Source organism: Solanum dulcamara, chromosome 12 (genome assembly GCF_947179165.1).
Source record: "Solanum dulcamara chromosome 12, daSolDulc1.2, whole genome shotgun sequence".
Classification (NCBI taxonomy): Eukaryota; Viridiplantae; Streptophyta; class Magnoliopsida; order Solanales; family Solanaceae; genus Solanum; species Solanum dulcamara.
In genome coordinates this window covers 31022388-31048279 of record NC_077248.1, presented here as the reverse complement: position 1 = coordinate 31048279, position 25892 = coordinate 31022388, and the positions used below count along the sequence as shown (strand labels likewise).

Below are 25892 nucleotides of genomic sequence, written 5' to 3'. Positions count from 1 at the left end.
AAAGACATTCGGCCCTAGAGTTTTGTCAACTGTACACAATTTTAAACACCTAATCACCTCTCCTCTTCCTCAAATATCCTTTCAACCTCTGCTTTTCCTCTGTTGTCAATACTGGACAGTTGTGGAAATGACAAGCAGGTCTCTAGTGTATTTGTGTTTGTGTATAGTTTCTTGTAGTAATCAACTATCTTACCTTCAATTCTGTTTGCATCTTGAGTTGTCTCACCCTAAATATATAACTGATCAATGTTATATCTCTTTCGAGCATTGGCCATCTTATGGAAGAATTTTGTATTCTTATCTCCTTCTGTCAACTAGAGAGATCTTGATCTTTGCCTCCAGGCAATTTCTTCTTTTTTGATCAGTCCCTCATATTCCAATAATAGTTCTTTCTTTCTAACTGTCTCCTCTTCTGTCAGTCTTCTATCTTCTATAACTGCATCCAGCTCCCTGCCAACTTCTTTGACAGTTGCTTCCTCTGTGAGCCTAAGTTTCGTTGCTCAAATCTACTCCACTCCTTAAGCTTATTTTTTAAAGCTTTAGCTTGCAAGCCAATATGAAATCAGGTTTTCCAGTGAAGTTGAAGTTGTTCCACCGCTCCCTGATTTTTCAATGAATCTCTCACAACTTGAACACCAATTTTCAAATTTGAAATATCTTTTGTTCTTATTCCAATAACCACCCTGCAATGCTTTGGATGTGATCTGATGCTAATCGCTGTAGAGGAATTTGTTTCAAATTGTTGAAACTATCATCCCACTCTTTAGAAATTAGGATCTTGTCAATTCTAGAGGCAACTTCTTGATTGTCCCCTTTAAACCAAGTGAAAGTGGCATCTTCCATTTGAAGATCAATAAGATTCATCTCTTCAATAAAATCAGAGAAATCCTTCATGCCTTCTGTTTTCTGCTGCAATTCTTTTTTTCTGAGAAGAATCCGCTGACATTAAAATCCACACATACAGCCCAAGGTCCCTCCATTAATCCCCTGACTGCACCAATTTCCTCCCATACTGATCTTCTTTCTGTGTAACAGTTTGGGGCATACACCCCTGTAATGTGACAAAAGAAATTGTGCAGTTGAGCCTCAAACTTACAAGTCAATGTGTATGATCCTATTTCTAGGGTCTCCCCTTTCCAGGTTCTGCTATCTCACATCATCATAATCCCCGGCTTCCAGGCAAATCTAACCCATCTACCTCCACAAATTTGTTTACCATCTCTGTTAAATCCCAATCCAACTTGGTCTTGAAAACAGGATATATCTGCTTTCCAGTCTAACACCAAGCTTTTACCCAGTCTTTTTTCCCCTATTATTCATTTCCTCACATTCTATGACTTTAATTTAAACTGCATTATTTACTGTGTAGGTTGTTTCTCTCCATATTTCTGTTCCCTCTGTTTTTGAAGTTGACATCAAAAGCCACCAATTTCTTTTTAGTTCTTTGCACCTTTAAATCTTGTCTTCTTACAACTAGTATCAGACTCCATTCGTCTTGCTAGTCTGCTACTATCAGTTTGTAACAATAGTTCCATGGCTTCCTCTTCATGCCCCCGAAAATCTGCCCCCAGAATTTTCCTTAGCTTCACCATATTTTTCTTAACCCAAGTTGAAGTCCCCCTCTCTTTATCTTAAATCAACAGTTGTTGAATTAGAAGGAATTCTGGTTCTTCAATTTCCTAATTTTCTATCTTAGTAATTGAGTTTTGAATTGTCGCAACCTCTTTAATATTTCTACTGTTATCCCTGGAATTTTCCTCCTGGTTTTCTGCCTCCATCTCTTGCACAGTGTTCCCACATCTCTCTTCTTGAATGCCTATTGTTAGAAAATTCATTATTTTACAGGAGTGTTGTGTCCGATTAGCACTGCACCTTTGATTTTATGTTGGGATAGTTCTTATGTTAGATTTTGTTGCTTTTGTGTTACAGTTACCTGGTTTGTAGCATTCCCTTGCTAATCTTCTTAATATCTGCAGAAAGGATATCCCTCTGATGCTGCTGCATATAGTGATCCAAGCATCATCGCTGACAGGCTTCCCATTGTTATGCAGAAGACTCAAAAACTCAATATTGGAGTGTCCTGTAAGCAGTAGTATGATCCGAGATTGTTGTATAAAATCTTTCTCATTTAACCCCTTTTATGGAACTTAATTTACATTATGTTATTTATCCTCAAGCAAGTTATAAATATCACAACCTTGGAGTGCTTTTGCTTTGTCCTTCATTTGAATGTTGATCTTTCCGCATTTAAGTGTGTTTCATCTGGATTTGGGGAGCAATCGGTACTGCATGCAAAGAGTGCAAGAATGTGGTTGGAGCAACAGAGAAATGGGAGTGTAATGGAAGAGAAGCGAGAATAATCCTACTTTTCTAAGAATAATCAAAAGACATTCTGACCCCAAAATTTCTTATCCACTTAGAACCTTCTCGGATTTGGACGGTGGGAGGTGACTCAGAGCATTTTCCGGTTGAGATGGGACTACATCAGGGATCTGTACTGAGTCCTTTTCTTTTTGCCTTGGTGATGGATGAGCTCGCACGGTCTATTCAGGAAGAGGTTCCATGGTGTATGTTATTTACGGATGACATAGTTTTGATTGATGAGACTCGGGACACAGTTAATGATAGGTTGGATGTTTGGAGACAAACTCTGGAGTCCAAAGGGTTCAGATTAAGCAGAACCAAAACTGAATACTTGGAGTGCAAATTCAGTGTTGCGATGGATGAAGAGGACATGGAAGTGAGGCTTGCCACTGAACCTATCTCTAAGACAGAAAATTTTAAATATCTTGGATCCATCATCCAGAGTAGTGGGGACATCGATGAGGATGTCACGCATCGCATTGGGGCAGCGTGGATGAAATGGAAGCTTGCCTCTAGAGTCTGTGTGATAAGAAGGTACCATCTAAACTTAAAGGTAAGTTCTACAGAATGGTGGTTAGACCGGCGTTGTTATACGGAGTGAAGTGCTGGCCAGTAAAGAACTCTCATGTTCAGAAGATGCATGTTGCGTAGATGAGGATGCTGAGATGGATGTGTGGACACACTAGGAGTGATAAGATTAGGAATGAGGTCATTTGGGAGAAGGTGGAAGTGGCCTCTGTGGCAGACAAGATGAGAGAAGCGAGACTGAGATGGTTTGGGCATGTGCAGAGGAGGGGTATCGACGCCCTAGTTAGGAGGTGCGAGCGGTTGGATTTGGGGATTATGCAGACGGGTAGGGGTAGATCGAAAAAGTACTGGGGAGAGGTGATTAGACAAGATATGGCGCTACTCCATATCACCGAGGACATGACCTTAGATAGGAAGGAGTGGAGGTCGCGGATTAGGGTAGAAGGCTAGCAGGGATAGAATGGTGTCTTGCCTTGTGTCAGTTTAGGGTTGGTCATAGTTCTAGGCGTACCATTATAATTGTGCTGTTATTGCCTTTAATTATCACATTACTTTACTATCATTATTGTTCTTGTCTTGTAAAATTTGCTTCTCTTTTCATTTTTTTTGGCCATTATGCTATAAATATTATTTTTCTCTCTTACTTGTGGCTGTGACTTTTGAGCCGAGGGTCTTTCGAAACATCCTCTCTATCTCCATTAGGTAGTGGTAAGGTCTGCGTACATCCTACCCTCCCCAGACTCCACTTGTGGGATTTCACTGGGTATGTTGTTGTTGTTGTTGTTGTTAGAACCTTCTCACTTGAACCTCTAATAGAAGCTTTAACTGTAAAAACTCTCCATATGTAGCTGCAATGACTATTATTAAAGTCCTAAACAGCTGACAGAAATGATATTGTGCACATCATGTGGAGCTTTTATGTGGGTATTTCAGTAATTTCTGTGGGAAGAAATTACACGCGATACTGCAGAGTCGATTGATATTCATGTTTCGCCTAATAGAGGGGACTCCTGTGCTGAGAAATGGTCAAAAATGGAACCCACAATATTTTTTGTCATAATTCTTCCCTTAGCATAACATATGTCAACCAAATGAATATAGTTGGTGAAGTTGCTGATAAAGAAGCAAGCTGGTACACCAACAAAATGGCTCCCATCAACAAATTGTCCAATATTTTCCAAAATTACTTTATTTGAACTTTTTCAAGTGATAATTTCAACTTTTGAACATGGGTCCCAGGTATATGAATACAAAATCCATTAAGGGTTGACCGGTTGATGGGTTATACTATAAGATTCTTTAATTGTACCATTATTGCCACGCATTAATATTGACCCGATAATTTGATTTCTAGTTAGAATAGATAATAGTTATCTTTCAATATCTGAGCGGTTGTAAGATGGGAGTAGGGGTGACTTCTTCTAGATCTAGATGGAAGATTCAAGACCGGAAGGATCACTGATAACACCAAAAATTCAAAAAGGTTGTGGGGGTGGGTGAGGTTGCAGTGCTAATGCTAGCCCCTCTTCTGTCTGTGTTGCCTCCAAATCCATAATTGGGTATTGTTAGAATAGGAATAGGAATATTATTTGTATATAGTATCCTACTTGGAGAAGGATTGTCATTTAGAGCCCGTTTGGATTGGCTTTAAGTTGGTCAAAACCAACTTAAAACCCCTTTTTAGCTTTTGGACGTGTTTGCCTAATGCTGACTTTAAGCCATAAAGTTCTTAAAGTCAGTCAGAAATGAAAAGTTAGGATTTCTAACTTTTTTTTTCAAAGTGCTTAAAGTCATTTTCTTTGACCATGAAAATTACTTTTATATCTTTTATATTTTAACTAAATTCTCAAACTACCTTTTTTTATTCTTTTAACCCTAAAATTCACATCATAAGCACTTTTATCCAAACACTCAACTGCTTATTTATAAAAATAACTTTCAGCACTTCAAAGTTCTAAAAGCACTTTATACATAAAAGTTACTTTTTTTAAGCCTATCCAAACGGGCTCTTAGTGTCTATAAATAGGGCTCAATGTAATAATGCAAATACACTATTCAATAATAATATTTTTCTTCTATATTTCTCACTTGGTATCAAAGCTATCATATAATATTATCACTGTGCATTTTTTTCTGGTGACTGAAAATTATTCTGGCATTGTCAGATGACCAGAATCTGGTTTATATAGGTGTTGTGCAAAATCCAATAGCAATATCTGGTCCGGCATCTCCTCGCAACCAACCCCAACAAACATCTTCATGAACTGATGTCCCACAAGCTGATCAGAAGGTCGTTACGTCCGATGAGATCTGCCGACGAGATTGCGAGATTGCGAGATCTGACCTCTGCTAGTTTTCCTGTGCATCTGCCAATTTTCCGACAGGGTTTCACACAATTTTAGATCATAAAGTGACCGACGCAATTGACACACTAGGCTAGATAGTATCAGAGTGAGTTATCTTACAGTGATTAGACCTGACATTTCTTTTCTTGTGAGTGTTGTATGTCGATTTATGGATTCTCCCTTTGATAGCCATTGGTATGCAATTCACATTTTGCGATATATAAAGTCAGCTCCAAGTAAAGGACTACTCTTCGAGGATCAAGGTCATGAGTAGATCGTTGGATATACTGACGTTGATTGGTGTCCTGGAAGAGTAAGAAACTGACTGTATTTGCTCGATCTAGTGCAGAAGCAATATATCGAGCAACGACTATATCAACTTGTGAGCCATATTGGATTAAATAGTTGCTTAGAGAACTAAAATTTATAGAAATCAGTCAGATGGAACTTGTGTACCTTGTGTGTGATAACCAAGCGATCCTTCATATCGCATTATAACTGGTATTTCATGTGAGGACTAACCACATTGAGATTGACTGTCACTTTGTCAGAGAGAAGATTTTCTCCGAAGATATTGTTACAAAATTTGTGAAGTCGAGTGATCAACTTGTAGATATTTTCACCAAGTCCCTCACTGCTCCTCATATTAATTACATCTGTAACTAGTTCGGTACGTATGATTTGTATGCACCAACTTGAGAAAGAATGTTAGAATAGGATGAGGTATATGAATTGTATATAGTATCCTACTTGGAGAAGGATTGTCACGTAGTGTCTATAAATAGGGCTCAGTGTAATAATGTAAATACACAATTCAATAATAATACTTTTCTCCTATATTTCTCATAGGTACCAATGCTTTGTTTTGAGAGCTTAGATGTTTAGTACTTCCTGAAAATATTCTAAACAGAAAGTTCGTAGTATTGAATAAGGGAAATTATTTTTGACAGTAATGACTTTGAGGTGCTCAAAACTTGAAAACGGAGAAGCTACAAGTTTCATTTATTGGTAGCTGTGAGATAGTATGTTATAAAACTTGGATTATGTCACTCATGATTGTAAGGGGTCGTTTGGTAGAGCGTATTAACAAAAATAATGCATGCATTAGCTCTATGTATTAGTTGTTGCCATGTGACCTAGAAGTCATGAGTTTAAGCCTTGGAAACAGCCTCTAGCAGAAATGCAAGGTAAGACTGCGTACAATAGACCCTTGTGGTCGGACCCTTCCCCGGACCCTGCGCATAGCGGAAGTTTTAGTGCATCAGACTGCCCTTTTAGCTCTATGTATTAGTAATATATTGTTTGATACACTTTTTTATGCTATGTATAACTAATGCAATACACTCTATTGTGTATTAATGGGTGTATTACTAATATCATGAATTTTTAGGTATTAGTAAAGCGAGGGGATATAATACAGGCATTGGCGTGTTTAAAGATCCAATTACCCCTCAAAACCCTTTTTACATTTTTTCCACTATAATTGTGGAAAATATCTTTGTAAATAAATATTTCTATACAATGCATGCTATTTTTAATACACCAAACCAAACAATGCATAAGAAGTAATCTATATATAATTAATGCAAGCACAACCAATATACACATTAGTAATACACTCTATTTAGAATTATTTTTATATAGCCTACCAAACGACCCGTAAGTGCATTAGATAGAACTAATATTTGATGTTTTAGTGAGATGTGAAATTATAGTGCTGTATCTTATATATTACATAATATGAAATTCAGCAAGATGATGACTATCAGGTTTCGAAGATATGTCTTCAGAATGTTTGTCAGTAAAGATATATAGAAGAGTATTGATTGTTACTCAAATGATGTTTTCTAGTGTCAACATCTCAAAGCACTTAATAGAGAGCGCTTGTGATGTGATGGTGAATATTTTAGGTCTTATTTTGGTTGATTTTGCATTAAGCTAAAGATGAATTATCCAGACACGACTTTCATTTGTGGCTGTTAGTTTACAAAAGGTTCTATGAGAGGTGCAAGTAGTGGCTTTCTGTTTGTAATCTGCTGATTTCATGTAGCATTAGAACTTTAAAGCAAGTGTTAGAGAAGGCTTGCTAACATTTGCTAATTAGTAGGGGCTTAGATCTCTGTTCACCTGGGACGTGAAAGTGAAGAATCGGTCAAACTGACGTGTTGAAAGTACTAGACTTGAAGGCCAAATCGTTCTATTTGCGATGTACTATGTGATATCTTAGTCATGCACATTGTTGACCACCATCTGGAGAACAAGAAATGATGGAAGCAAACAAAAAAAGTTGAGACAGTCATTTCCTTCTCCTACATCTTTTATTGAGAAGGAAATGGAATTTCTATGAAGGTTCCCCCATAACTTCCATCTTCCATTAATGCTGCAAAACAAGTGTGTGTTGCTCAATACACTCTCTCACCCCCTTGGAAATATATTATATCTTCAAACTTCATTAGTAAAGAACATTTGACTTTAGTTGCTTTGTTATTACTTCCAGATAAAATTTGTCCAACTTCTTGTAGCAGAAATATGGTACTCTCTAGATTACAGATCATAAATAGAAAAGAAGATTATAAACACAAGCTAGAGAACCTTATGCTATATATTTGATGGAGATTATGGTGTTATGCTGTTCCAGGTGATGTAGGAACAAAAGCACTAAAGTACATTTTACACTTCCGGTTTCATATCTGGACATGAGAAAAGCTTGAAATTCTTGTTAGTGATCCTGACACTAGGGTCTGGAAAAAAATCCTGATATTAGAGAGCTGTACTGCTATGGAATTCTTTTGCACTTAATTGTTGCCCAAAGTTTATCAAATTAGTTCATGTACTGATGGACTGAATCTGTAACAGATGGGCAAATAGCGAGTTTCATGGGGGATGGGTAACAACAACAACAATAACAACTATGCCTCAGTTCTTAAATATTTGGGGGTTGGGTTGACTATATGGATGAGGAGAACAATTACAACTTCAGATTCAGGTCAAGCTTAGTGGGATTTGAGGTATGGCCTTTTGTTTGCTGCTGATTTAGTTGAAAACTTCCTGGCCACTTCAGATCAAATGATCTGTCCATTTGATTGGTAAGCGATGTCCTCTGATATCCTGCACTAGCCTCGCTGAACGTAGCCACAGTTGCACTTGCTTCTCTGCTGGATTTATGCACAAGTGAGTGGGGAATCATACCAAGTGATCTGAACATGGGGTTATTGATCGGCAAAGCCATCATTGTCATCATCCTCTGAGATTGATACTGTCTTACTGTACCTCTTTCCCTCTTGTGAGCATTCTGGTGGCCTCCTAGCGCCTGTGAACTGTAGAACTTCCGCTTGCAGAAGTTACATGAAAAAACCTTGCCTGAAGTTGGTATATGTGACTTAGATTCTTTAGATATTGAAGGCAAGTTTCTTCCTAAGCTCAAATTCAGCCATTCCCCTTGATCAAGCACTGAAGTGCCTTGATTACTAGCTTCAGCAATTCTCATTCCCCGATCGTATTGTAATTGAGCAGAAGTTGTTTTTTTTCTTCTTCCACAATTTTCACTGAAGAGCTAAGCTTGAAATTTTGTGGATGTACAAAGGTGCTTTATGGAGATACTATCCAAAAGGACTTTTAAAGGGCTTCAGACAGAGAGGCAAGGAATAAAAAGAGATCACACGAAGGTCGGATCAGATAACGATGATTAATCATAGCTATTTTCACTGTCCCCTCCAGCTGATGCTTGTTCTAGGGGACAATGCTTAGATCATGTTTCACTGCAGTCTTTGTCAAGCCTAGATTCCCCACTGATTTTTCTCATCTGTTCAAATAGTTATACCTTTAATTAGGCAACTTTTTAAAGTAATTCCACCTAATTATGCAGAGGGTAGAACAAGATAATCCACCTCCTTGTAGTATTAATGAATTCTTTTCATATATCAAACTTTAATTATCCACTTGAGTTACTAAAATAAACCTGATGGAGATTTTCTTATAAATATGAAGTAAACAATATGAACAATCCAATTTTGATTCCATTTGTAGTCTTATAATATTGCTACAATTTGTTGTCTTCCGTGGTTTTGCTGCTTCTATTATTCGCTGTAGCTTATAGGTATATTTGTTTATGATTGTTTCGGGTAGCAGCCATATGTTCATGACTAAGATATCATGCAAGCAAGTTTGTTTGTTGACACATGCCGAAAGGTATGAGTTTTTAGTGGACCTGATTGCCTCAATCTTTTAGTTTAGTTTTGTTATATTATCAAGAACTAGATTGTACACTGCAGAAACTTTCACTATCAAGAAGGTGACAAGTGTTATAAAGATAGAAACCCTACTGCAAAAATTTCTTTTCTGTATGATAGAACGAGTATATGACAAGTTTTTGAACAGAATGTAGATGTTGGAGTGAGTGGTGGCAGTGTTATACTACATTGAATTAGAATGTGATTGATGCAATGTTGTGGAGGGGTAGGTCCAAAAATTTGGAAATAATGGTGATAAAAAATAGGAAAAGGATGAGTGAGAATCTTGGCCAACTTTGTTCAGTATTTATTTCTGAAGGTGGAGTATCTATGTGGATGTCTTCAAGTTGGGGTTTCTTTCCTGACACGTGGGCATAGTATATGAACAGTAGAAATCCTTGTTCACCATGCGAAGAAACTTTTTCTGTCCAGTCAGCCTAAGTATTTGTTGGGTAATATTATTCAGTATTTATGTTGTGTTGGTGGGAAGATTATTAGAGGTAGGGCTACGGCTACGGCTGGTCAAGGATGATCAGTTAGAAATCCTTTTTTGGGAAATAATATTATATATATATAAAAGTTAAATATTAGTGTTTATACATATTCAAATATTCAATGCGCTTAACGAAATCTTCTTTTCACAACCGAAGGTAGTTGGTGCTCGGTGGAATAGTTGAGGTACATGTCTGGGCAAAGCTAGAAGCCATAGCTTTTGTTTCTAACTCTATATTTGTATTAAGAAACTCTATATTTGTATTAAGAAATTTACTAAATATGCACAAAAATTAAAAGGATAATTACCTTTTGAAGTCCTTTCTATAAAATATTTGCTGCTTTTGAACATATTTTTTTATTTATTACCTAGCTATACTATGAGCCCGTTTGGATTGGCTTTAAGTTGGTCAAAATCAACTTAAAGCCCCTTTTTAGCTTTTGGACGTGTTTGCTTAATGCTGACTTTAAGTCATAAAGTTCTTAAAGTCAGTCAAAAATAAAAAGTTAGGATTCCTAACTTTTTTTTCCAAAGTGCTTAAAGTCATTTTCCTTGATCATGGAAATTACTTTTATATCCCTTATATTTTAACTAAATTCCCAAACTACCTTTTTTTTTTCTTTTAACCCTAAAATTCACATCATAAGCACTTTTATCTAAACACTCAACTGCTTATTTATAAAAATAATTTTCAGCACTTCAAAGTTCTAAAAGCACTTCATACATAAAAGTTACTTTTTTTTAAGCCCATCCAAACGGGCTCTATATCTAGAAAATATTTTTCATCTATAGTCATTGTACTATGTATTAAAAATAAATTATGCATGTAATATAGATACATTACACTATGTATGAAAGTAAATATTGCATGCAAAATGTATTACAAGTGTCTTAAAACGTATTAGGCTTGTTTTGGTAAAAAAATCTGCATTATGTATTAAAATTGAATTATACATGTATTAAAATTATATAACTATAAATGGTAAATATTTTCTAACTATGATATATTTAGATAAGTTTTTCAAAATTAAATTTAAAGCCCAGCTATTAACAGCTGATATTACCATTCTAAAATTTAAAATTCATAAAGTTTAAATTCTGATTTCGCTTCTATTCACATGAACACTGCCTTGGAAGTCACTGTTAGAAAAAGCTACTGAGATAAAAATACCTTCTTTTTTTCCTGTTATTTTCTCCCTCAATTATTATGCCGCTGGAATGTGATTCAAACAAATCATAAACCGAAAAAACGTTTCATGCTATCAATACAGCGCCAAGCAGACTAAAGGTTGAATAACCATTATTGATTCAATTTATTTCCCTATCCAGTTATAAAACACATAATTCTGAGTTTTCATTTGGAAAAGTATTTTCTCAATGGCCTAAGCAACTAATTTTTTTAAAAAAGTTACCCAAGTTACTAAGGAGCCGTTTTTTTTTGTAAAGAACTAGTGCCTAGTGGTAATTAACAAGGTGCGTTGAATATTTATGAGATTTCAAGTTCAATTCTTGCTAAGACAAAAAAACTAGATAATTTCTTTTTATTTGTTTAAAGACAAATTACCAATATCTATACTAGTAAAAGGTAGTGGGTATCTGGTGAAATTGATTGAGGTGCACACTAGACTCAGATATCATAATTGTCAAGAGAAAAAAGTATAAATGTAGATATTAAGACGTTGTCTTTAAATTTGATTGATTGTTCTCTTAACATGTTAGTATTTAGTAAAAATATAGGCACTAAATTATTAGGTTGAAACATTACAATGACGGTTATAATGATAAAGGTTATTGATAATAGTGATTGTTGTCAATGGTGAAGGTGGTTCGGAATGTTTCATTTGTGATGGTCGACATCGGTAATAATTATGATATGGAGGTGGTTGGTCCGGTAAATAACTGGAGGCAATAATTGTGGTTGGTGGCAGAGTAATGGTGAGGTGGTGGTTGACAGTGATAGTGGCGTCCGCTGGCTATGATGATAGTTGTGGACAGAGGAGTGGTAATTGGTCTTCATTGCAATTTTATTCCGAATAGCTTCTTAGTAATTATAAAATCTTTAAAGATTAAAAATGATTTGGATCTATTTGGCTCTACTAAGTTGGTTTAATCTTAAGAAAAAAAATAACAATGCACTTTTAGTACTTTGATATTTGTATCTCAAATGATTAAAAAGGAAAAAATAAATAATTTGAGATTTGAATCATTCAAATTCAAATATCAGTAAACTGCAAATAAAAATGAGACAATAATCATTTAAATATTGTCCTGCTTACTAAAAGGTTATTACCGTCTCAAGATTTTCCAATGAAGAGTTGCTAGACTTTTTGTTGGTTCGTTTGTTGGAGCCTATTTCAGTCCATATTTAGGTTGGTTTCTATTTCAAAAATATGGGAACACATAGGTTTATTCCTTGAGTGATTAGTTACAAAAGGAATTTGCCGACTTCAGTTGAAATATGATCCAGATAAGGATAACATAATAAGATAAGAATCTCATGTTTTCGACTAGAAATTCACTTCTTCTAAAGACTTTGGCCTGCGGATATGCTGGAAAAGCAAGAATCTCCCAACTAGAAACTTTTCATTTCATCCGCAATATAATGCAACTTTTCCTTTGCTTTATTTTGTGTCTCACTAAAGTTAATCGCCTCAGGTTTCTTTTTATCTCATAATTTTGGTAAATTTATACTTTGTGGATCCAAATATGTAATCCTACACTTTTATTTGTCCATTTTGACCTTTGCATATTCTTTTATCATAATATTTATATTAATAAATACTTGGTCTTAGATCTTGAAAAATGATTTGGAAAATAAATAAAATAAGTGGACTAATTTTTTGCAAAACTGTGCTCAATTTCATAGGTGACAGTTCTACCAGATCTCTTCGTTAGTCGGGGGCGAGAATCTACTCGAATCGGATTTATTAAGTTGAGGGTAAAATTTGAAAAAAAAATCTAATTTTTTCTTGATATGCTGAAAATAAAAAGTAAAAAAAATATATATTTTACTATAGTAAATAAATAAAAGCAAACAGTATTAAATTGAAGTATGACACAACTAACGTTTGTCGTGAGACACATAATAAAGTTTTTGCAACTTACTGGCATTGACTAAGATTTTGCGCTAGCTCAAGTCCAGATAAAAGAAATAACACGCAATATCCAGAGTTTTACAAAGGGATCCAGCACACCCTTTACCGGTAAATGAGACCTATTTACAATTTGCTGAATATCGAAGGGATAGAGAAAAGAGATGTGCTGGTTTTGTGGGTGTAAATTAATTTATTTATATATAATATAAAGTCAAAGGTAGGTAAGGTGAAAGTGATACTTTTTTAAGACCGTCATTTATATTGGTAACTCCCAAACTTAAATTTGTAATATCTCATAGTATTCTTCTAGTTTGCCTATATAAATTCATATTTGGTTTCATGAAGACTCCCATTCAAAGTCAATTTTTTTCTTTTCCATCACTTTGTCTTGTGAATTATACCATATAATAGAAAAGTAGTATATGAAGATAAGAATTATTCATTCTCAAGTCTTTCTTTTCATTTTTATGTATTTTGTTGTGCTTTCTTAATTTTAAGATATTTTTTTTACGTATTTGTTATCCTCCTCCAAACAAGTATATATATTATCAAGAAAATTTTCAAGACAATAATATTGAGGTAATTTTGATAGTGGTGATATTTTTAATGCATCATTTTTGTGTAGTTGGTCGAAAAGTCAATTTGCATTTAACACTAATTTAATAATTATATGGTGTAGTTTGATAAAATATTTGTTAGATTTCAAGGGATAATAATTTTAGAATTTTAGTACACTCGATTTTTATTTTTATTTTGCAAATGTGTTGTATAGTTTAGATTTATTTTCTCTTTTTGATAAAATTATTTTTGAATTGGTAAACTACTAAAAAACTGTCAAAAAGCAATGGATTGCGTCGCTTTTTTGGTCAAAATCGACGGAAAAGCGACGCAGTCACTTTCGTCGCCATGAACGCCGTAGTCCGTCGCATTATTGTATTTTTTTAAAAAAATAATTTTAAAAATAGGGACAGACTGCATCGCTTTGTTGCATGAAGAACATAGCGACACAGTCCATTGCTTTTGTTCATTTTAAAATTTTTAAAAAAGCGACGGACAGTGTTGCTAAATTCGTCGCTATGTTCGTCATTATGAAGAACAAAGCGACAGACTAGGGGACCCTGTCCGTCGCTATTGCAGGAAGTTTTTATAAAAATGTAGAAAAAGTGACGTACACAAGGGCCATGTCCGTCGCTTTTTATGCTTTTTTTATAGCAGAAACCTGCAATTTCTGCTGTCCACCTACTCAATTAATTCAATTCAATAACAACCCAAACAACACAATCAACAACACAATCAATTCAATATATCTTCCACAGCTTAAAAAACATTCAAAAATATAAAATTAATAGTTTAAACACTTATAAAAGTCTTCCAAAGTTAGTCAAATATCCCAAACTTAACAAAAATATTCAAAAACTAAGGGAGTAATGTAGCTAAGGAGTGGGGTCTATGTATTCTTCATCCTCTGATGAGTCATCACCAGAAGTGGATGCTCTTGAAGAACGGAACGGCCTACGAGCAAGGTTGATCACTTGTTCTTTGATTTGTTCGATGATTTCACTCATTTTTTTTGTTCAGCAAGTCTTCTTGCCTCATACGCTGCCAATACACTTGTAAGTTCTGAGATTTGTGTCGACATCTCAGCTATCTGGACACCGTTAACTGCCTTGACTTGGTGTGATGACCCAATACATTGTATACCTGATTGGAGACGTCAAACGTCGTTTTGAGAGCCAATCTCATAGATCCTTCCCTTATGCGTTCCACTTGCCACTTTTTCAGTCCAAATTTTAGTGGACCCTTCTGGCGTGAGCTAAACCGAATCTCCATCTCATTAATGTACCGCTGGTACATATCATGCATTTAAAAATAAAAATTATCATAAAAATAAAAGTTATCATCATAAAATTTTAATTCATATATATGCACTATTTATCTTAAATAACTTACATAACTTTGTGTGGCCCTTTCCTCCATTCACTCATCCGGATCTGACTCATTGATCTCTTCTTGACATGAGTCTTCTTGAATACCTCGTTACGAAGGAGAGGACACCCCAATTCTTTTTTCTATAAATAAGAATATAATTTTAGATGATATTAATCAAATACTATATAAAGAACTAAATTTATATGAATTAAAATTTAAAATTTAGAAAACTTACCTTCACCCTCATAATTGTTCCAACACTAGCCACCCTTTAAACTGCCTCTAGCTTTTTTGGCTTGATCAGACATAGCCTTGAATTCATTGATTTTTCAATAACGACACAACTCCTCAAAAACATGTGGTAACATCCAACTAGGAGAAGTCATGGAATCTCGGGCCGACATCAACCAGTTAGACAGTTTAGCACTTGTTTTTCTCTTAAATGTGGTCACAATGACCATATTGTACTTCGGCTGCCAAGACACGAAGTCTGAAATTTTTTTTAGTAGCGTTAGATAATTAAATAAAGTATACTAAAAAATAGATAAGCTAATTAACTAAAAAATGTATAAGCAAATATATATATACCTTAAATTCATTAAACATGGCCTGCCGTATACTATTTGAAATCATGTGCCAAGTGATAAAACTCTGTATATAGTCTCCGAACACTCTCCTATAGAGCCTTAGCAGTTTGTGTAGAAGGATGCCACCTGCAAGAAAAACATGCTAATTCATGCATTATAAGTTCACACTGAAGAAATAAATAAAATAAAATAACTTACGATGATTGATCGGGCTCAATCATGACTTTCCTGAGCCTGTCCTTCTGCCCAAGTGCTAGCTCAAACGGCTCATCAGGTGTAGCAATCGGAGGAGGTGGAGGGGAGAGAGAGGGGTCTAATAAATCAAAAAATTCTCAATTTTCTTTTACAAAATTAAAATCCAAACTAGCTAATCTTAATAACACGAAGGAGAGAGAGCGCTCATGGAGGGCAGTGACAACGACGACCAACGAAGACGGGGGAGGGAGTGAAGGCGGTGAAAGAAGGCGAAGGGGTGGGGGGTTGGGAGTTTAGAGAGAAGGAGGAGAGGAGTGAAGAGAGAGAGAGACCAGAAAAATGGGGAAAACACGGACTGATATGGAATATTTTAAAAAAAGCAACGGACAGTATCACTCAGTCCATCGCAAATTTTAAATAGTTGACCGCCATTTTGATCAAAAAAGTGACGGACTAGGAGAAGTTGTCCGTTGCTTATTTATAAAAAAATATTAATAAATTAAATGTAATAAAGAATGACGGATGGCGTCGTAATTTTTAAATAATAATTAATTATTTTAAATTTAAAACGTCGGACTTCGTCACTATTTATATTTATAATTAATTTTTAATTTTATATATATTTGGCGCAAAAATCGCCAAAAAAAATTCGATGGACAAGTAGTCTCTGTCTGTCGCTTTTTATTGAAAAAGATAAAATAAATAAAGGAACAAACTGGGTCGCAAATTCTGTCGCTTTATTGAGCGACGTAGTACGTCGCTTTTTTGTCCGTCATTTTTTGACCTGTTTTAGTAGTGATATGATTGGTATAGAAATTTTATAAATATCATACATAGTACAGTATCATATTAACAATTATATATATATATATATATATATATATATATATATATATTTGTTTTATGTCATTATTAATAAATATTTTTATTTATTTATTTATAATTATGTTTTAAATTTTTTTTTAAGTAGTAGCATATGGTGAGGACGTTGACATAGCTTTAGAGAGCAGAACATGGTGGTGGATCTACTTTCAAAGGAAGGCCTAGAAGGAAATTTTTTGAAGCATAATTAGAAATTATTTTTCCTAGAGATTTTTTTACTTTGGCTTGTAATAGTAATTGAGCTACATCTATTGACAACAGTACTCATTTAGTCCTCTACGATCCTATTTTTGTTATGAAGCATAATTTATATAATTATCTTATTTCAATCAAAAGAATTATAATGATGAGTTTTATTTTTATTTTTCTCACAAAAAAAATTAAAGATGAAATAATTTATTATATAATATCATTGCTTATTCTTTTGCATAAGTAACAATTGATTTTTGTAGCTATTCTTTTCTTGGTTGAAATGTATTTATAATTTTTTTTCTTTCCTTTTTATTACATTATGAATGTAATAGTGTAGGTTATTTTTTTTTATGTCTTAGCTACATAACTATAAAAATTTATGTCTATATATTATTTAATTGTGTTTTTTAAAATAGTCACGTGACACATCTCTTATACAGCCAAATCGTTTATCCTTTTTCTAAAAATATTCTTTCCTTAATTTCTTCGTTCATTTATATATTTTTACAAATAAAATCAATGAATAATAATTAGTGTATTTAATATCTACTAAAATTGTATATTCAAGTTGTTAGTAATTCATATCTCTTTAATTATTATTTTTATAACTCTTACTCTTAAATATTATTTATAACTCCTGTTTGTTTCATTTTCATAAATTTAAAAATATTTATGTAATGTGTAAAATGAGATAGTAAGCACAAGTAATTATAAAGTTACAATGTAAAAATTTAAATTATTTTTAAGAAATCAATATTTGCATAGAGGATCGTAATCCTATAAAAGATAAAGAAAATTAAAATAGAAAATAATATTTTAAACTTAATACAGTAGATTATCTTTTTAAAATATAACCTAATTATTCTATTTACTTCACCACTTATATATTCTAGTTTTTTTTGTTTTATTATGTATATATGAAAGGTTTGTACTTAAAAAAATAAAAAAAAATTCTATTTTGCATATTGAAGAAAAATGAATGAGCTACCATGTCCAAGATGAAAAGATCTATATTGTATTCTTTGCTACCAACCTAAATATAAATATTACATAATACTTCATTTAAAGTGAGAATATATATAGTGTTATGTATGGATGTCTATATCCAAGTGGGACCCACCCACTTGGATAGTTGGATAGTTGGATAGTTAGGCAATTGATTGAAATATTGGGCAAGTTGCCATGCTTTTCGTGGCTATAAATTGTCAGGTTTGGCAATTCATTGGAACACACAGAAAACATATTAGAACAAAAATATACATACGACAATTCTCTTTTGTTCTTTCTTCTCTCAGATTCTCTCCGTCTCAAATTGCTAGATTTAGTTTATTTTATAACACGTTATCAGCACGAGGCTCCGGCTATTTGTTTTTGAAGGTAACAAAAAGCGGTAAGAATTTTATTTAATTTTCTTTTCATAAAATGGCAAATATTTCCAAAATTGAATTTACTGCTCTTGATATCTCTGGAAAAGGCTATTCATCATGGACACTTGATACCGAAATTCATTTAGAATCAATGGGTCTGGCAGACACTATTAAAGATGACAATATGACATCCAATCAAGATCGTGCTAAAGCCATGATATTTCTCCGTCACCATCTTGACGTGGGGCTAAAATTACAATATCTTACATTAAAAGACCCCTTTAAATTGTGAAAAAATTTAAAAGAAAGATATGACCACCTGAAGTTGGTCATGCTTTCACAAGCTCGTCATGATTGGCTAAATCTAAAATTAATAGATTTCAAAAATATAACTGAATATAATTCTGCTTTATTTAGAATTATAACTCAGTTAAATTTATGCGGAGAAGAGATCACTGAGCAAGATAAACTTGAAAAGACATACTCCACATTTCCACCCGCGAATATGCTCCTGCAGCAGCAATATCGCGAAAAAGAATTTAAAAAATATTCTGAATTACTTTCTTACCTTCTTATTGCTGAAAGACATAATGAACTATTAATGAAAAATCATGATAGTCGGCTAGTTGGTTCTTTGCCACTCCCTGAAGTGAATCAGGCAAATTCTAACCAACGAGAAAGAGCCCATGGCCCTAGTCGTGGTCGTGGTCGTGGTCGTAGTCAAAGAAGAAATTTTAATCATGATGCTCGGCTGGCACCGAGAAATAACCAGCAATATAAAAGGCAGGGTAAAAAGCCAGAAGCTTTACCGAAGAATAATTCAAAAACAATATGTCATAGATGTGGAGGTGTGGGGCACTGATCGCGGATTTGCCGATCGTCAAAACGTCTGGTTCAGCTATATCAGGCATCATTAAAAAGGGCAGAAAATAATCCAGAGACAAATTTTATCTCTGAAGATAATATTGAGCCAATGCATCTGGATGTAGCTGATTTCTTTAATTTTCCAGACGAAAATATGAATATTGACAGGACTAATAATATGTAAATATTTTTTTATCTGTATTAAATATGATATTTGTATTTTTCTAATCAATGTAAATAAATAAAAATTTATGTAATATACCATGTGTTAATACGTATTTTATTTCTTATTGAAGAAAATATGGAAATGCCTCAAATCTTGTTTGGATCAATGATAAATCACGAGGATATTTATGTAATTGATAGTGGAACAACCCATGCTATATTTAAAGACGAGAAATATTTTTCCAATTTACTTAGAAGAAAAGCTAATGTTACTACAATTTCTGGTAATTCAAAAATGATAGAAGGCTCCGAAAGAGCTACTATAATTCTGCCTAAGGGGACAAAAATTGTTATAGAAGATGCACTGTTTTCTTCTAAATCCCCAAGAAACTTGTTAAGTTTTAAAGATATCCGCAGAAATGGATATCATGTTGAGACATTAAATGAAATGAATATTGAATATCTTGGTATAACCAAGAGTGTCTCAGGCCAGAAATATATTTTGGAAAAATTACCAACTCTGTCATCTGGCCTATATTATGCAAAAATTAGTGCAATTGAAGCAAATATGATCGTAAACCAGAAGTTTACTGATCCAAATATATTTGTGCTATGGCATGATCGAATAGGTCATCCCGGATCAATAATGATGAGACGAATTCTTGAAAATTCAACTGGACATCCGTTAAAGAACCAGAAGATTCTTACAAATGATGATTTTTCATATGCTGCTTGTTATCAAGTCAATTAATTGCCAGACCATCGACCCTGAAGGTTGGCATCAAATCTCCTGGCTTTTTAAAGCGTATACATGGAGATATATGTAGACCTATTCATCCACCTAGTAGATTGTTTAGATATTTTATAGTCCTAATAGATACATCATCTAGATGGTCTCATGTGTGTCTGTTATCATCTCGCAACCTGGCGTTTGCGAAGTTATTAGCACAAATAATAAGATTAAGAGCGCAATTCCCAGATTATCCAATTAAGGCCATTCGCCTTGGTAATGCTGGAGAATTTACATCCCAAACATTTAATGATTATTGCTTATCAATTGGGATAAAAATTGAACATCCTGTTACTCATGTTCATACTCAAAATGGCCTTGAAGAGTCATTTATTAAGCGCCTACAATTAATAGCAAGACCTTTACTAATGAAAACAAAATTGCCAATTACTGTTTGGGGTCATGCTATCTTACATGCAGCAGCAATTGTACGTCTCATACCGACACATTATAATAAATATTCTCCGTCACAATTAGTATTTGGTCATGAACCAAATATAGCCCATTTAAGAATTTTTGGTTGTGCGGTATACGTGCCTGTAGCACCACCACAACGTACAAAAATGGGTCCTCAACGTAGGTTGGGCATATATGTTGGGTTTGACTCACCCTTAATAATTCGATACCTTGAACCATTGACTGGAGACTTATTCACTGCTCGATTTGCAGATTGTCGGTTTGATGAAACATTTTACCCGCCATTAGGGGGAGAGAAAAAGGAACCCAAAAAAGAAAAAGAAATTGCGTGGAAAGTTTCATCACTATCACATTTTGATCCACGTACCCGCACATGTGAGCAGGAAGTCCAGAAGATCATCCACTTACAAAAAATAGCAAATCAAATGCCAGATGCATTTATTGATTTGAAACGGATAACTAAATCACATATCCTTGCAGTGAATGTGCCTATCCGGATTGATGTCCCAAAAGGACCATCTACTAGTATTATAGCTTCTGAATCCCAAACACGCCTGAAGCGTGGTAGACCATTGGGTTCAAAGGATAAAAATCCTAGAAAGAGAAGCGTAAGAAATAATAAAGATGATACTACACAAGAACCTCTTGAAGAAGGTCAAGATTTGAGTATTCCTGATATTCCTGAAGAAATCAGTGAACCCGAGACTCAAGTGAATGAAGAACTTTCAATAAGTTCTACCGGTGATGGGATAAATCTAGATGGATCAAAAATTATGGTGGATAATATTTTTGCATATAATGTTGCAATTAACCTCATGCAAGATAGTGAAAGTCTTGAGCCTAAATTCGTCGAAGAATGTCGACGTAGATGTGATTGGCCAGAATGGCAAAAGGCAATTCAATCAGAATTGGACTCACTTGCTAAACGTGAGGTTTTTGGACCTGTAGTCCAAACCCCTGAAGGTGTAAAACCAGTTGGCTATAAATGGGTATTTGTACGAAAATGAAATAAGAGAAATGAAGTTGTAAGATACAAGGCGCGCCTTGTTGCACAAGGATTCTCTCAAAGACCCGGGGTCAACTATGAAGAAACATATTCACCCGTTATGGATGGAATAACATTTTGATATCTCATCAGTCTAGCTATACATAAAAATCTTGATATACATCTAATGAATGTAGTTACAGCCTACCTTTATGGTTCACTTGATAATGAAATTTACATGAAAATCCTAGAAGGATTAAAATTGCTTGAATCGTGTAATAAGTCTCGGGAGATGTACTCAATAAAACTGCAAAGATTATTATATGGTCTGAAACAATCAGGGCGTATGTGGTATAATCGCCTTAGCGAGTACTTAATAAATGAAGGATATATAAATGATGTCATTTGTCCATGTATTTTTGTTAAGAAAACGGAATCAGAATTTGTTATACTCGTCATTTATGTTAATGATATAAATCTCATTGGAACCACTGAAGAGGTCCAAAAGGCAATTGAATATCTAAAGAAAGAATTTGAAATGAAAGACCTTGGAAAGACAAAACTTTGCCTAGGTCTGCAAATTGAACATTTAGCAGACGGGGTTTTTGTCCATCAATCTGCCTACACTGAAAAAATCTTAAAAAGATTTTACATGGAGAAAGCACATCCATTAATTACTCCAATGATTGTTCGATCACTTGAAGTGAAAAAAGATCAATTTCGACCTCCAGGAGAGGATGAAGAAATTCTTGGTCCTGAAGTACCATATCTCAGTGCTATTGGTGCACTTATGTATCTTGCTAACACAACTAGGCCTGATATAACATTTTCTGTTAATTTGCTAGCAAGGTATAGTTCTTCCCCAACGCGAAGGCATTGGAACGGTATCAAATATATTTTGCGATACCTGAAAGGTACGATTGATATGGGTTTGTTTTATACTAACAAAGGTTGCACAGACCTTATTGGTTATGCAGATGCAGGTTATTTATCGGACCCACATAAAGCCCGATCTCAATCAGGCTATCTATTTACATACGGAGGAACTGCTATATCATGGCGATCTACAAAGTAGTCCATTGTTGCTACTTCTTCAAATCATGCTGAAATAATAGCAATTCACGAAGCAAGTAGAGAATGTGTATGGTTGAGATCGATGATACAGTTCATCAAAGAAAGATGTGGCCTGGAAAATGATGTCAAAGTACCCACAATTATATTCGAAGACAATGCCGCGTGCATAGCTCAATTGAAAGGTGGATTCATAAAAGGAGACAGAACGAAACACATTTCACCAAAATTATTCTTCACACATGATCTTCAGAAGAACGGTGAAATTAATGTACAACAAGTTCGTTCAAGTGATAATCTTGCAGATTTATTCACAAAGGCATTACCAACATCAACTTTTGAGAAGCTAAGATATAAGATTGGAATGTGTCGTCTCCAAAATATCAAATGAAGTTTTCATCAGGGGGAGTAAAATACGCGCTGCACTCTTTTTTTCCTTAACCAAGATTTTGTCCCACTGGGTTTTCCTGGTAAGGTTTTTAATGAGGCATCAATCAAGGCGTATTACCAGATGTGTGTACTCTTTTTCCTTCACTAGGCTTTTTCCCACTTGGTTTTTCTTAGTAAGGTTTTAACGAGGCACATCGTCTATAGATGTTCAGAAAATAACTATGTATATTATCTCTTATAAAATTGTTAAGGAGACATATTATACATGGACATCCAAGGGGGAGTGTTATGTATGGATGTCTATATCCAAGTGGGACCCACCCACTTGGATAGTTGGATAGTTAGGCAATTGATTGAAATATTGGGCAAGTTGCCATGCTTTTCCTGGCTATAAATTGCCAGGTTTGGCAATTCATTGGAACACACAGAAAATATATTAGAACAAAAATATACATATGACAATTCTCTTTTGTTCTTTCTTCTCTCAGATTCTCTCTGTCTCAAATTGCTAGATTTAGTTTATTTTATAACATATAGTAATTTAGTAAACCTTTTATAACTATGCGAAGCACGAATAGTTTTACTAGTTGAAAAATATAGAGGAAATATATTAACAACTCCTTAAAAGTTGCTAATATATTTCATTTAGACATTCGAATTTTGATATGCCCCATAAGCATTTGAACATATATGAACAATGAAATATAGTAATTTAGTAAACCTTTTATAATTGCGCGAAGCACAGATACTTTCACTAGTTGAAAAATATAGGAAAAATATATTAACAACTCCTTAAAAGTTGCTAATATATTTCATTTAGACATTCGAATTATGATATGCATCATAAGCATTTGAACATATAATAAAATATTTTTGTTAGACAGTTTTAGCTCAAACTTTGAAAAACTTTCTATAGTCAAATGCTTATTACGTGAATAAGTTAATTATTTAAAATTTATAACCTCCTTTAATTATACACGTTTACCTTAATAAGTCGTACAACCTCAAATCTATTCTATTGAGTGAACAACGTCTAAAGAAACTTTATCGTTTGTTAGGTTTCTCAATTGCAACATACCTTAATTCAAGGATCTAAAAAATGTACTAACAAGTTTTAAGGGTATGTCAACGTATTTCACCAACAAATATTATTTTCATCCCAGTGAGTTTATGACAATGGGGTATATATATATATTCTTATCTCAATTTTATCACTTAATTATTTTAAATTAATATCATTATTTGAGGTAAACATTTGATTAATGCCTCGATAGATAAAATGGTGAATCAAAGATGCCGCGGTGATGGGTTTTATTAGTGATTCTTTTTTCCTTATTGGATAAAGAGGAAAGAGAAGATAATGAAAGCAAAATATAGGCTGGATGTAATTGTACAACTTTTTGTGGAGAGTTGGCAAAATAGTCACTCACAAAATTTAATTGAACATTTAGACATAAGTTTTGAAAAATTTACTCTATAGACACTAATTATGAAATCATCCATTTGACTTTTGAAGTATACAAGACTAACTCTCAAGTCTTTAATAATACACTTTTGGTCCCTTCTTCTCATCCAACAAATTTTTATTTTTTTCCCTCATTTATTTTTAGAATTATGAAAATAACCAAAAAAATATTGTCCAAGAAGCCACCCAAAAAAGCTCCCATTTTCAGTCTTTTTTTACCTATTTTTCTCGATTCCGGTGACTTTTTCGGTGAAATCTTCCTCTCTTTACAACTGAAAATCTTCATACTTGCTCATTGCCTTCATTGTTATTTAACTTTTTATTTTTTTTACAAAAAATAAACCCACTATTTTTACTAGCTTGAAAAGCTTTCAAAATCTACTCAATACCTCATTAGTGGATAGATTTCCATAGTTTAAAAGCCCTACAAATACATTTCTTCATTTCAGAGTTAACAGAACATTGATTACACCCGATTTCATTTATTGATATTTTTGTACGGAGGTTATCAATTATCGACCAATTATAGACTGACAACGAAATCTAGGATCGATCATTGTGGTCTATAATTGCAGTAGCTGAAGTAATTATTGCTGGTAGTAATTATATGGGTGTGTGGGAGGAGACTTCCAAATGTTGGTATTAGAAATCATCTAGTAAAGTGACAATGCTTATCCCATTGCGTCCCAATGGTTCATACGATGATATGGTTTGAAGTGTAATTGAGAGCGGATAATTAGCTTGTCAAGCGACGATGTAATTAGCTATCCAACAACAACAACAACAACAACAACAACAACAAACCCAGTATAATCCCATAATGTGGGGTCTGGGGAGGGTAGAGTGTACGCAGACCTAACCCCCACCTTGAAAGGTAGGGCGGCTGTTTCCGAAAGACCCTCGGCTTTAAGAGAGGACAAGATAAAAGGTCAGATAGGGGCAAACATATAGAAAATAAGATGAAAATAGGAATAGCAAAAGGGAAAGTCGTGGTAGAGTGGTACGGGAAGAAAGAGGCATAACTACAATAAATAAATAAATAAGATAAGATAAGATAGATAAGACAGTGAATGAGAAAAAAAATACATCCCACATTCATAAAGAATGACCGACAGGTGTCCTTGTGCATGTTGGATGTCGCTGTCAATAGCTCTAGTCCTATATTAAGGATAAATATCATCGCAGGGTCTCCTATACCCTACCACCACACCCGACAATAGATAATAATGATTCGATTGAAGATGAGAGTTTGGATGATCATTCAATGAATTTGAATGATCATCCAAGGATATGAAAGATCATCTAATGAAAGTGGAAGATCCTGAATTGTTTCAAGAAGAGCAACGGGTGTGTGGATCGGAATTACAACCCAATCATACCTTCTCCGATGTCGATATCATGTTAAATATATAGTAATGAATCCATTTCAGTTTTCGACATATTGTTTTCATTTTATTATTTTTGAATTTTGCAATTTTGTTGGCAGTTCATATATTGTCATAGATAATGAATCTGATCTAACATTGATTAGATGAATTT

General features: G+C 34.1%; 2 protein-coding genes across 7 annotated transcripts in view; one reads left to right on the top strand and one right to left on the bottom strand.

The window, feature by feature from the left end:
• Positions 1–9150, top strand: part of LOC129875528 (TIP41-like protein) — a 30840-nt gene extending 21690 nt beyond the window's left edge. For 3 of the 6 annotated variants that reach the window (XM_055950833.1, XM_055950829.1, XM_055950826.1), the window contains 2 exons: positions 1977–2082; positions 5058–5462. In XM_055950833.1, the coding sequence (XP_055806808.1) occupies positions 1977–2082; positions 5058–5155 (204 nt within the window). In that variant the 3' untranslated portion in view covers positions 5156–5462. Of the gene's footprint in view, positions 1–1976; positions 2083–5057; positions 5463–8093; positions 8154–8820 lie in introns of those variants that run through there. The other 3 variants (XM_055950828.1, XM_055950830.1, XM_055950827.1) reach the window with 3 other exon arrangements.
• LOC129875530 (zinc finger protein 1-like) lies at positions 8206–8724 on the bottom strand. The gene has a single exon (XM_055950835.1). The coding sequence runs from the start codon at positions 8722–8724 to the stop codon at positions 8206–8208; it is 519 nt and encodes a 172-aa protein (XP_055806810.1).
• Positions 9151–25892: the final 16742 nt, after the last annotated feature.